Consider the following 12,888-nt stretch of genomic DNA (forward strand, 5'->3'; position numbering starts at 1 on the left):
ATTTACCGTAAGTGATCATTTTAGCAGGTCCTGGATCTACCCCCATCACAGTGTGATGTTTATGTGCACAGCAGTTACTTGGTCCTTACCTGAAAAACAAACAAGCTCCCTCAGAGAAAGAGCTGGGATGTGTCCCTGGTGTCAGTTAACCTGAGCTCTTCCTACCTGCAACAGTCAGAGCAGCAAAGGGCACAGTGAGGTTTTACTGTGTGTGGTGACACCCACAGCACTCAGCCTGTGCTTTCAGAGCTCTGTGTGTGTCTGTTCTGGAACAATCTGCTCCTGTCAGTACCCTCAGAGCACTCTCAGTGCACCAGCACACCTTTGCTTGCATTCAGGAGCAAGGGTATGCAGGTGAGGAGTGATGAAGTGTGGATGAGGAGGGGCACTGGCTTTCAGAGGTGCAGCTGCCTGCCCCCAGTACAGCTGTGATGAATATGCATGGTGATCTGCTGGATACAGTTCCACTACATCTGTAGGATCAAGCTGCTGTTACTCTGTGCCTAGAGGGAGAAAGGAAGTTGAAAGCAGCAGCATGCAGCGGGGCATGTTCCATCTCTGATCAGTCTCTGATCGGTCTTAATTAGTGTCTGTGTTCAGGGATTAAGGGTACCTTACAGTGAGATACCAGGCAGAACATTTTCACTTCACCCATTTTGGATGATTATAGAGTGTTCTTATTTAAGCAGGCTGTGTAGTCAGATGTTTAAATGTAACATGATTGGGAAATGACCATTCTCCGGCAAGGGTGAAATACCTAAGGAATGCATCTCTCCAAGTTGCCAGGTGCCATTCTGTGATGCACATCTGCTTAACATCAGACTCTGCCTTACTCAGCTGAAAAACCTGAGCTGGCTGTTGCTTCCGAGAGAAAGAGAGCGCTTAAGAATCTTTTTCAGAGCTCCCTTCTGTGCCTCAGCTCAATGGCAGAAGAATCTGCTTTCTATTAAAGTGATAAATTGCTTAATTGGAGGTGTAAGCAACCCCCACTGTAAAATTTGTCTTTGTCAGATACATAAAACATTGATTTTCTTTGTTTGCTGTTGCAAACCCCCTGTGGTATGGAGCTGTAGTCTCACATCACCGTGCTACCAAGCAGAGGTGTGTGCTAGCAGAGATGGAGTCTGTTTGCCATTTGTCAGCCATGTGCTCTCCCTGCCACACAGGGCTCTTCTGCCAGTGACGTGGGAACACCCCATCCCTCTTGGCCCAGTGTGTGAGCCACTTGGGGTTCCCAGTGCATCCTGTAATGTGGAGGATTTTATTAAATACACAGTCATGCATTTAGATTCTGGAATCCTATTCCTAATCCCCTGAAGTGAGTCACTGGAGTCACCCAGCAGATGTTATCTCCAAATTGTTCCTAAACACTGCTGTAAGGGCAAGCTCCCCTTACTGCCCCCAGTGCAAATAGAGCACTGATGGTTATCTTGCTGGAGGATTGCTGCTGCACGAATCAGCCCCAGCCTGGGGAAGCCAGAAGTGCCACAGGCTGTCCTCCCAGACAGACTCCCAGAGGACTGAGAAGTGCTGTTCTCAGATCAGGTAACAGTGGAGGCTGCTGCAGAATAAAACATGAGGACCATTGGAATGAAGGACACATTTGAGTTTGGAGGTGGCCTTCATGCCTTGTCTGTCTGTCTGGGTGAGCCACAGCCCAGCCTCTAAAAACAGCCCCAGCTTTCTAATCCATTTGTGCTTTTTCTCGTCAGTTCATCACCCTTTATTTCCCATATCTCTTTCTGCCTCCTTCAACTTATTTTTCTTTTCTGCTTCACTAGTCCTCCTGCTACATCCTGGTTTAGATAATCCTGCCCTGGGCACTCAAGCATGTCAGCCAAGTGTTTTTGCATGCTCTGAGAATGGTTGCAGAGCTTGTACCCTTCATTCTAGGTCTTTAATGTGAGCCTGGGCATGCTCTTGGGCAAAGGAATTAGGAGCTCTAAGAATAAACATTTCCAGCCTCACAAATTTCAATTCCTATCATCTGCTTCCCATTCTAGGAGACATCCTAAGGATTTCTTCCCATGTGTGGGATACGCAGTCCCTGCTTCTGTCAAGTTTTTCTAGTGCACACACAATCTGAGATCTGCTGCTTTCCATTTATGCCTCTTTTCCCCAGCCATAGCCCATTAACATCATCTGAGTCTCTGCCTGATGGCTCTTGGCCAGAGCTCATCTCCTCAGCAATCTGCACGCATAGATGTCCACTTTTTTTTATTTTAGCAGCCCCAGGAGACACCAGATTTCACTGATTCCTTGTTTTCCAGAAAGACATTTCTATTCTCTTCCCAGCAATAACGAAGTTCTGTTGCTGGTGGTGGCCAGTCTTCCAGAATTTCTGAACTTCCAGCCTGGATCAGTTCTCATAGAATTGTACTGGGCTTGACTTGGCCCAGAGGATGCTGTGGCTTTGTTCCACAGCAGTGGGGACATTGCTTCCTGTCAGGATGAAGGTAGTTCTGATGTATCTTGAGGCCTGTAATGGGCCCCACTCACTACTTTGGTTTGTGGAAGATGGCTGCATGTATCTGTTTTTTTCCCCTCTTCTTCCCTAATTAGGTCGCAAATGACTCAATACTCTGTATATATTAAGCTTCATGAAGGTTTGTGTAAAAATGGATTCAAATTCAGAGCAAGAATTTTTGTGTTGGTTTTGTAGCGGCCTCCAAACAGGCCCCCTCAAACCCTCTAAGAGCTCTCCCTCATAGTGTCAGCCAAGAATTTATGTCACTGTGCTGCTGAAGAGCCTGTCCAAGGCCAGACCACCCCAGTTCTGCAGCCAGTCTGACCAGCATGGAGCAGGACCCAGTCCCAGCTCTGCCTGTGGCCACACCAGCAGCAGTTGGTCTGGCCTGCACTGAGGAGGGGCTGGGGCCAGGACTGCCCAGCAGCCATGAGCAGCAGCCCTTGGCCAGCTGCTGCCCTCACCCTGACAGCTCCTTTTGGGAGGTTTGGAATTGGGTCACAGCAGCAGCTGGGTAGCAAAGGAAATGCACGTGTAGGAGCTGCAGAGGAGTCAGGGTCAGCATGCTGCAGCAGACAGCCTTGCTGAGGCAGCAGGCATGTGAGGAGCACATCCCTGCCCTTGGCTCCTTGCCCTGCTGACTGGTTGGGAGCTCTGGCTCTGCCAGGTGGAAGGCTGGTCAGCATCCTGGGAGATGGAGGGGGCAAAAAAATCTGATTATCAGAGAATTTCTCCTGTTAAATACAGCTGTTTTTTGATAGCAACTTGGGTTTTCAGAGAGCTGCAGTTAGGTAAGATGCTCCTAAGTGACAGAGGCTCCAGCTACTGAAATGCTGTTGTCTTTGCTGCATTCCCAAGATTGTGTGGGGTTCAGGACCCTGATACTGCACAGTAAGAACTGTGCTCTTTGGAGCATGGTGTGCTTGGTGAAGGAATCACTCTCTCTGTCTCCTCAATAGTCTCTGTATCTTTAGAGTGTTGTCCTTCTCCTTTGCCATGTACAAACACACACCAAAGAAAGAGATGGTCCAACCCATGTCCTCCTGAGTCAACCCCATCCATTCCTGCTGCCTTCACATAAGCTGCTCTGAGCAGTTCAGAACTGCAGAGAGCAGGTTTCCTAGTCAGTAGTCACATTCTTTCGCCAGGATGGCCTCTCATGGTTTTTGATTTCTAGGATTGAGGCCATCTGACGTGTTGCCACGAACGCTTGTACTGACATTGTCTCTCTTCCCCCTGCAGGCAGCATCCTCAGCACTGAGCAGTCTGGGCCACGTGTACACAGCCATCGGGGACTACCCCAACGCACTGGCCAGCCACAAGCAGTGTGTCCTCCTGGCCAAGCAGTCCAAGGATGAGCTCTCGGAGGCGCGGGAGCTGGGCAACATGGGGGCAGTGTACATTGCCATGGGGGATTTTGAGAACGCAGTGCAGTGCCATGAGCAGCATCTGAAGATCGCCAAGGAGCTGGGGAACAAGCGGGAGGAGGCTCGAGCCTACAGCAACCTGGGCAGTGCTTACCACTACCGCAGGAACTTCGACAAAGCCATGTCCTACCACAACTATGTGCTGGAGTTGGCCCAGGAGCTGGCTGAGAAGGCCATTGAGATGCGAGCCTACGCTGGCCTGGGCCATGCAGCTAGATGTATGCAAGACCTGGAGAGGGCTAAGCAGTACCATGAAGAGCAGTTGCACATTGCTGAGAGCCTGCAGGACCGAGCTGCTGAAGGCAGAGCCTCCTCCAATCTAGGTAAGGTTCTGACAGGAAGCAGAATTTGTCATAGAATGCTGAGACTATCAGAGCTGCTGCGAGGATGCCCAAGATCTGCTGTCTTCTTAGTCACCCCAGTTTCACCAGACTGCCTTAATGAATTAAACAGACCCTTGGCAGACGGTGTGCTGCTGTACTGTATTCCATGTTCAATTATTAAATTCCTTAGAAAAACACTAGAAAGCACAAACTCATAGCGAAAGGGAAATGAGAAGATAAAACGCACTTTAAGAGCTCTTCAGGAGTTAGGAATAAATGTAATTCTTGGACTAATGCAAGAAGTGAGGTGGTTTGTTACCTGGCCATTTCTTTGGGAGCTTGTCTGCTGGATATGTCAATGTATTGCTGCCTTGTAAGTTGAGAGACACGTGGGTCAAATCCTAAGTAGTTTATTTTCTGAATATACTCACTGAAATACTAGGGTGTAGGAGTCTTACATTCTCCTAAGAAGCAGCATTGGCATGCTGCTGCCAGGCTGGGAGAGACTGAGTTGCCTTCAAGTGAATGCTGTTTCTCCTGCTGTCTCACAGCACCAGATGTGGGAGCGACCAAGGATGCATTTCCATCTCTGCCATGGCTGTGGCAGTTGTGCTGCCAATGTTCCAGCTGTCGTTCGGGATGTGTTCTCAGTTGGCTGGGAACAGCAGAGCAGGGCTGGTGCTGAGATATCAAAATAAGTGTTTGTTGGCAGCCCCTGAATCCCAGCCCTTGCAGGCTGCCCCACGCTGTAAATCAGCTCCTGTTTCTGCTTGGCAGTTGGCACTTGGTTCATTTGTAGATGCTAATTGTACTCTGATGTTATCAACAGCAGGTAATTGAAAAGAGCTTGATGAATTACTTAATTTCTCTTAGTAGCTGAGTCTTCAGGAGCTGAATGAAGAAGATAAGGGGAACTGCAGAAAACAAAACAGTCGTAGCTTTTTAATTAGCGTTGCAAATCTCCTCCTTTACACAAATTGAGGCAGATCCGTGGGGCAAAATAGGTTTGTGATGCAAAAATGCTTGTGGGCAGCTTAGCATGAGAGAACAGCGTGCATGAACAAGGTTTCTGTTAATGTGACAGGGCCCAGCAGGCGGGAGGGCTGGGAGAGGAGGCCTTGCCTGAACAGCAAAGCACAAACTACATTCCCCATCTCTTCTCCAGTGTGGGACCTTGTCTGGGGGAGGCTGTGGCTCCAGTCCTGGGCAGACACAGAGATGGGAGAGATGGACTGGTGCAGCAGAGACTGCTTTTCAGTGTTGGATTTTAGCCTAAATATAACTTTCAGTTGGTATGCTGACTCAGCCACTCCACACTTTGTGTTAGAATAGTTCTCCTAGCCTCTGAGCGCGGGGTCTCACGTTTCAGCTGTTATTTGGCTATATTTTTTGTCTCTTCTGTCAGAGCTAAGTTATACTGGAGAAAGGGAACATGCAGTTCTTGTTGAGACAATCTATTACTGTTGTTTAAAATGCATCCAGTACCAATCAAAAAGTCAAGTTTTAATTGTCTCTTTCATCTAATCCACATGCAAAACAAAACCTCATCAAAATAACCATGCTGACAGGCAAAAAAAATGTATCTAAATGTGTGTTTCCAGGCCAGAATGTTAGAGTTGGCCTCTCTGCTGAAGCAACAGACATTTTCTGTTGCATTTCTCTGATGCAGATGGAAGGCACCCTTAAGTGTGTGATCCAGTGTTAGCAGGGCAGACATGGACTGTAACAGAGCCCAGCTGCTGCAGTGTTCTGCAGGGACATCCTCTGTGCTCTGGGACGAGGTGAACAGGAGGTGATGGACTGAGGGTGAAGCACAAGCTATCAGCCTTTCACAGGACGTGGAGTTTAACCAGAAGTCTCAGGTTCTCAGCGTTTGCAAAGCATCTGGTATTTCCAAACACTCAGGCTCCATGTGGAGACCAGGCTTTCCATCCTCTGCAGCTTTTAAGGGTTCTCAGTATGATGGAGAAAAGAAACTTCATATTATTAATGGAATACTATTTAAAGTCTCTCTGTGCTGCCTCTTTGCAGCTCCAAGAAGACTTCTGTACCTCTTTCTATGTTCTCATCATGTTTCCCCAAGATGCCAGATACTTTCTCTTGAAGCTTTTGCAATTAATGTCAAAAAACATTTGCAGGGCCTCCTTCAGTGGCTCCCAAACCTCCAGGCTCTTTCACGGGTGTTTGCAAAGTAGCCACAGGCATTATTAGCACAGAGTTTAATTGAAGTGTAGGTGGTATCATCAGCAGAATCAGAGCTCCTGTTCCCATGTCTCACAGCAAATGCAGGATGATTCAACTGAAATTGAAAAGCATCTGCGAATGCTGTCTCACTCAATGTGTTGAGTCTGAGCTTTGGAGCTACCAGGTGTCACTTCTGGAAATAAACCGCAGTTTTATAAGGCCAGACTGTGTCTGGTTGTGTTGGTGACTGGGTGCTTTTGTATAACATAAAACCTAAACCTTCCCTGTGCTCTCCCTGTTAGAAGCAGGGAGGCAGTTTGTCCAGAAGGGCTGTGCCCTGCCGAGTGTGAGGAACCAGGGAAGGGGCCGGGCTGCTGGCAGTCCTGGCCTGCAGGGTGCTGCAGAGGCTTAGTACAGAGCATTGTGATCGTTGAGCTCCTTTCTGCTCTTTTCCAGGAATCATCCACCAGATGAAGGGCGACTACGACACGGCGCTGCGGCTGCACAAGACGCACCTGTCCATAGCGCAGGAGCTGAGCGACTACGCGGCCCAGGGCCGGGCCTATGGCAACATGGGCAACGCTTACAATGCCCTGGGCATGTACGACCAGGCTGTCAAGTACCATCGGCAGGAGCTGCAGATCTCCATGGAGGTCAACGACCGTGCTTCTCAGGCCTCCACACACGGGAACTTGGCAGTTGCTTACCAGGCGCTGGGTGCCCACGACCGCGCTCTGCAGCACTACCAAAACCATCTCAACATTGCCCGGGAGCTGCGGGACATCCAGAGCGAAGCGAGGGCCCTCAGCAACTTGGGCAACTTCCACTGCACACGAGGAGAGTTTGTGCAGGCGGCCCCGTACTACGAGCAGTACCTGCGCTTGTCCCCAGAGCTGCAGGACATGGAAGGCGAGGGGAAAGTTTGCCACAACCTCGGCTATGCCCATTATTGCCTCGGGAACTATGAAGAAGCTGTTAAGTACTACGAGCAGGATCTTGCCTTGGCAAAGGATCTTCATGACAAGCTGAGCCAAGCCAAAGCCTATTGCAACCTGGGCTTGGCCTTCAAAGCCTTGATGGACTTCAACAAAGCAGAGGAGTGTCAAAAGTACCTGTTGTCCCTGGCACAGTCTCTGAACAATTCCCAGGCCAAATTCCGAGCTCTGGGGAACTTGGGGGATATTTTTGTCTGTAAAAAAGATGTACATGGTGCAATAAAATTTTATGAGCAGCAGTTGAGCTTAGCCCATCATGTTAAAGACAGGAGACTGGAAGCCAATGCCTATGCAGCCCTGGGCTCTGCATACAGGATGGTGCAGAAGTGTGACAAGGCTTTAGGTTACCACACGCAGGAACTGGAGGTGTACCAAGAGCTGGGGGATATGTCGGGTGAATGCAGAGCACACGGTCACCTTGCTGCAGTGTATATGTCACTTGGGAAGTACACCATGGCCTTCAAGTGCTACGAAGAACAGCTGGAGCTGGGGCAGAAGTTGAAGGACCCCAGCATCGAAGCCCAGGTCTACGGTAACATGGGCATTACCAAGATGAACATGAATGTCATGGAGGAAGCGATTGGCTACTTTGAGCAGCAGCTGGCCATGCTGCAGCAGCTCAGTGGGAATGAATCCGTATTAGATCGGGGCCGAGCCTATGGGAACCTGGGAGATTGTTATGAGGCTCTGGGAGATTTTGAGGAAGCTATAAAATATTATGAACAGTACCTGTCTGTGGCTCAAAGCTTGAACCGTATGCAAGATCAGGCAAAGGCCTACCGAGGCTTGGGCAGTGGGCACAGGTAAGGAGCTGCACGTCTGTTCTAATGTCACTGAAGTACAATGCCGTGTGGTACTGGTGGGGTGTGTTTGAGGGCCTTGGCACACACACAGTGATGTGACACAGGAGTGAGTTAGAGTCCTGTGAGTGCTGAGGGCTGTGCTGACAGCTCAAATTACAAAGCTGATGTCACTGCTCCGAGAGAAGGAGGAGGTTGTTCAAAAGTGCTGGGGATGTCTCCTGGGGGAAAGCCTCTGACAGGAAGGTTTGAGCTGGCCTCCGGGGGAAATGGCAAAACACCTTCTCTCAAGGAAATACCGGCCAAATAAACACCACTGTTTTCCTCCCTTGTAGGGCTATGGGAAGTTTACAACAGGCTCTGGTGTGCTTTGAGAAGAGGCTTGTAGTAGCACACGAGCTGGGGGAAGCGTTTAACAAAGCCCAGGCTTACGGGGAGCTGGGAAGCCTGCACAGCCAGCTGGGCAACTACGAGCAGGCTATCTCATGCCTGGAGCGGCAGCTGAACATCTCCCGGGAGATGAAGGACCGGGCGCTGGAGAGCGACGCTGCCTGCGGGCTGGGCGGGGTGTACCAGCAGATGGGCGAGTACGAGACCGCCCTGCAGTACCACCAGCTGGACCTGCAGATCGCCGAGGAGACCAACAACCCGGCGGGCCAGGGCCGGGCCTACGGCAACCTGGGCCTCACCTACGAGTCCTTGGGCACCTACGAGAGGGCCGTGGTTTATCAGGAGCAGCACCTCAGCATTGCCGCGCAAATGAACGACCTCGTGGCCAAAACCGTGTCGTACAGCAGCCTGGGGAGGACTCATCATGCTTTGCAGAACTACTCTCAGGCTGTGATGTACCTGCAGGAAGGTAAGAGGCTGAGTTGAACAACAGAGCACGCAGTGGTAGGGTCAGAAGGGTGGGAGGGAGACCTGAAGACATGGAGAAGTGAGGTGTACTCTAAACATGGCTGGAGCAGGATGTGTTTGATGCAGAAGCTCTTGCAGACATCCACAGCTACTGCTGAGCATCTCTGAGTAGCTGTCTGTGGAGCTGTTATAGCCAGTGTGCCATCTCAGTTGGAGCCTTCTTGGTGTCCTCTAGACGAAGCATGATCTGTGCCTTCCTATGGGTACCTCAGGTGCCTCAGAGCATGGATCTTGACTACACCCAGCAGAGTCTCTTTGTAAAGCTCATTTGTGCCTAAAGGTGTAAACCTTCTCTATAAATGGCATTGCATACCAGGATCTGGCCCTGGGAAAACACAGAGGATTATGATGAATCTCTCTGATTCTGAGAGGTCTGTTAGGAGAGATTTATGCCTTGCTGGTAGCCACCTGACTCTTCTTACCTCTTCACCTCGGAGTGAGAGAAAGTGGATGAGTTTTTCTACAAAGTCTGAGTGGAAACAAGTGCTGTTTGATAGAGAGGCAAGGGAAGTTCAGCCTGAGGTATCCAGGAGCCATCTGCTTTCTGAGTTCTGGGTCAGCACTGGCCTGGGAGCTGTGCTGCTGCAAGGAGTTGCAGCATGCAGGCAGCAGCTGATCAAACCATGGGCTCTGATGCAGCAGATGAACAATGTAGCTGGAGTGTATGAAGCTGGAGGCCGAAGGATGTATTACATCAGTTAGTTTGGTTTTCATGGAACTGACCTTGGCAGGATGCCAGATTGCTGTTGGAAGGGGAGAAATGAAACACAGCTCCTTCTCCTGGTGTGCTGCAGAATTCCTGCATAGCCTGGGAATGCTAGCTGCTGCTGAGCTGCGTGGTGACAGCCAGGGCCCTGCTCCCTCGGCTGGGGGAAACCTGAGGTGCCTCCGAGGAGGTGTCCCTGTTGTCAGCAGGGGCCACCAAGGCGAGAGGTTTGGAGTGTATGGAAGCAGGGACAGTGCAGAATGTGCTGCTGGAAGTGAATGAGCTCCAGGTCCTTCAGGCCAGGCCCCTGCCCTCTGCTCTGGCTCAGCACATAAACCATGCAGAGTTTGCCAGAGGGCCAGGGAGAGCTGATGGGAAACAAGCCAGGAATGTGGCAAGAGGTGTCTCTTCTGGCAGTGTTTGACAGCTCACTGTGATTTTGTTTGTCTGTGTGGCTTTCAGGGTTTAAAAGTTGAACTTTCTAATAGGGGCTTACTGAGTGTGTCTCAGGGGGTGGGGCCTTAACCTCACTTAGGGAGGGCTCATTCATGGAAGTGTTTGTCACCTCTCATGTGGTGCTGATGCAAGGTACTGCCCCACTGGTCATCCTGGTGCTGTCCCTGCCCTGCCACCATCCCACCACTGGTGCTGCCTCACTTTCTGTCCTGGTGCTGGCAGCTCCACAGCTGTCTCTGCATGCACAGAGAGGCCACAGCCCCTTCTCCCCTCTGGCACTCTCTCACTCTGATTCCTTTTCAGGACTGAGGCTGGCAGAGCAGCTGGGACGCAGAGAAGATGAAGCAAAAATCCGTCATGGCCTTGGCCTCTCCCTCTGGGCCAGTGGGAACCTGGAGGAGTCCCAGCACCAGGTACACCATGGTCTGCCCCGTGCTGTGGGGGGCTTGTGTCCTCCAGGCCCTCCTGGAGGGGGATTCCTGTTCGCAGGGAAGAATATATCTGGTGTGAGCCAGAGCTCCTCAGCCTGAGGGGACGCTGGCCCTGGATCATCCTGCATTCCAGTGCTTTGTGCAGTGTCCATGAGGAAGTCACTGTGGCTGTTTTCCCTCCCAGCTGTACCGGGCCTCTGCGCTGTTTGAAACCATCCGCCACGAGGTGCAGCTGAGCACGGATTACAAGCTGTCACTCTTCGACCTGCAGACATCCTCCTATCAGGCCCTGCAGCGAGTTCTTGTCACTCTGGGTAAGACACACCTTCACATCTGAGCCTGAGCTCCAGGCTCCTGCCAGTTCAGCTGGACTTGTGGGGTGGCAGTTCCTAGTATGTCCTTTGCTGCACAGCTGTCCAAGACAGCACAGCATTTCTGTTCCAGGACAGCAGTATGGCTGGCTGTCTTTGGGTTTGGGGCCCCTTTGGTTCTTCTTCCTTGCTTCCTCCATTGATTTGCCTTTCTGTGGCCCATTGTGTTATTGCCTGCAGCATTCTGTGGGACTGTGTTCCAGTGCTGTTCCAGTGCAGAGACTGCTCTTTTGGGAAGGAGGTGACACTGCTTCCCCCAGGTGTCTGTTGGGATTGGGATAGCAGCTGTCCCTGTTCCATGAGCTGCAGACCACACTTGTGTCAGGTCTGAGAGATGGCTTTGTCTTTTTAGGTCACCATGATGAGGCACTGGCAGTAGCAGAGAGAGGACGAACGAGGGCTTTTGCTGACCTGCTCGTGGAACGTCAGACTGGGCAGCAGGACTCAGATCCCTATTCTCCTGTGACCCTGGACCAGGTCCTGGAGACTGTGAATGGCCAGAGGGGACTTGTTCTCTACTACTCACTGGCTGCAGGTTATCTGTACAGCTGGCTGCTGGCTCCTGGAGCAGGTGAGCTCCTTTTTGGACACCAGTGCCTGGGAGCAGGCCTTACAAAGGGAGAACAGGAATGAATTTAGGACCAGAGTGAATGTAGGAGGAAATAATTTCCATCTAGTACCTTAAAGCTGAATAGACTAAAAGCTATGGCATAGCCACAGCAGTAATGACTTAGAAGTGCTTATTCAGGACTTTGACATTCACCTGGAGATGGAAATGTTTCACATGTTTAATATTTTCATTTTTCAACCTCCAATCTGTATATATTTCCCACAGGGCAGAACAGAAGAGTAATGAAATTCCAAGTATGTTGGCTCTATAAGAATCTTCTATGCATAAGAATCCCTACTTTAATTATAGTTCTAAGCTTTATTTTTCCAAAAGCTTTTGACTTTTATTCACTGAAGTGGATTGCAGCAAACAGAAGGGCATGCCCACTTCCTGATATGCCATTAAACTGCCTGATCCTCACATGAATGTGGAAACACTTATCACAGAGGAGCAAGGAGGATTAATTTGAAGAGGATTGCTTTTTGCAGACAGCTGTTATTCATTATCTAATAAAGTGATGACTGTAAATTTTAACAAGTTCTTTCTGGATATAATTTAATAATTGCAGCCCTTCATCATGACAAAGCTAAGGAGATAAAAAGCACTATTTAGATTGCACGAAAAATGCTTCAGAAAGGGAAGGAAGCACTCACACATGTCTGACTTAGATGGGATGACAGTGGTTGGAAGAGATGCTTTTTGGGAGCATTTTGCAATGTTGCATGTCTGAGTGTGAGATGGGATTGGCCTGCTGTGCATCCAGTCACTAATTGGCTCTTCAGGCCTGTAGTTTGCACAATAAAATGCCAATAATTCTATAGTATCACTATTAGGCTGAGCTTATTAAAATTATATGGATCAAGTGTAGGATTTGCCACTGGCTTCATGATCAGTCTCCTCCTTGCCCAAAGTGAGTCTTGGAGAAAAGCAGTTGCAGTGTTTTGAGTCCATGGTTTGTGGCTGCCTCTTTGAAGGTTCTGTCAGGTGATGGGAAGGCTACAGACTGTGGTGCTTCAGGGGTTTTTCTCAATAAACTTTGCTGGGAGCTCTTCAGGAGTGACTCTGGTCCAGCCACGGTGACCTGCTCTTATTCATTGACAGAGGGAGCAGCTTCCGTGGCAGCTCAGGGTCCTGATTGTCCCCCTGACATGGAACCCTCAGAACCTCTTGTCTGTTGCTGTTTGCTGCTGTTGCTGCAGG

At 50.0% G+C, this 12,888-nt stretch overlaps 1 protein-coding gene across 3 annotated transcripts in view; it reads left to right on the forward strand.

The window, feature by feature from the left end:
* TTC28 (tetratricopeptide repeat domain 28) overlaps nt 1-12,888 on the forward strand; it is a 108,423-nt gene that overhangs the window by 71,769 nt on the left and 23,766 nt on the right. For all 3 annotated transcript variants that reach the window (XM_066331508.1, XM_066331505.1, XM_066331507.1), the window contains 6 exons: nt 3,710-4,217; nt 6,858-8,199; nt 8,532-9,055; nt 10,580-10,689; nt 10,892-11,021; nt 11,431-11,649. In XM_066331508.1, coding sequence (XP_066187605.1) covers nt 3,710-4,217; nt 6,858-8,199; nt 8,532-9,055; nt 10,580-10,689; nt 10,892-11,021; nt 11,431-11,649 — 2,833 coding nt within the window. The remainder of the gene's footprint in view (nt 1-3,709; nt 4,218-6,857; nt 8,200-8,531; nt 9,056-10,579; nt 10,690-10,891; nt 11,022-11,430; nt 11,650-12,888) is intronic.

This window comes from Sylvia atricapilla, chromosome 17, assembly GCF_009819655.1.
Source record: "Sylvia atricapilla isolate bSylAtr1 chromosome 17, bSylAtr1.pri, whole genome shotgun sequence".
Lineage (NCBI taxonomy): Eukaryota > Metazoa > Chordata > Aves > Passeriformes > Sylviidae > Sylvia > Sylvia atricapilla.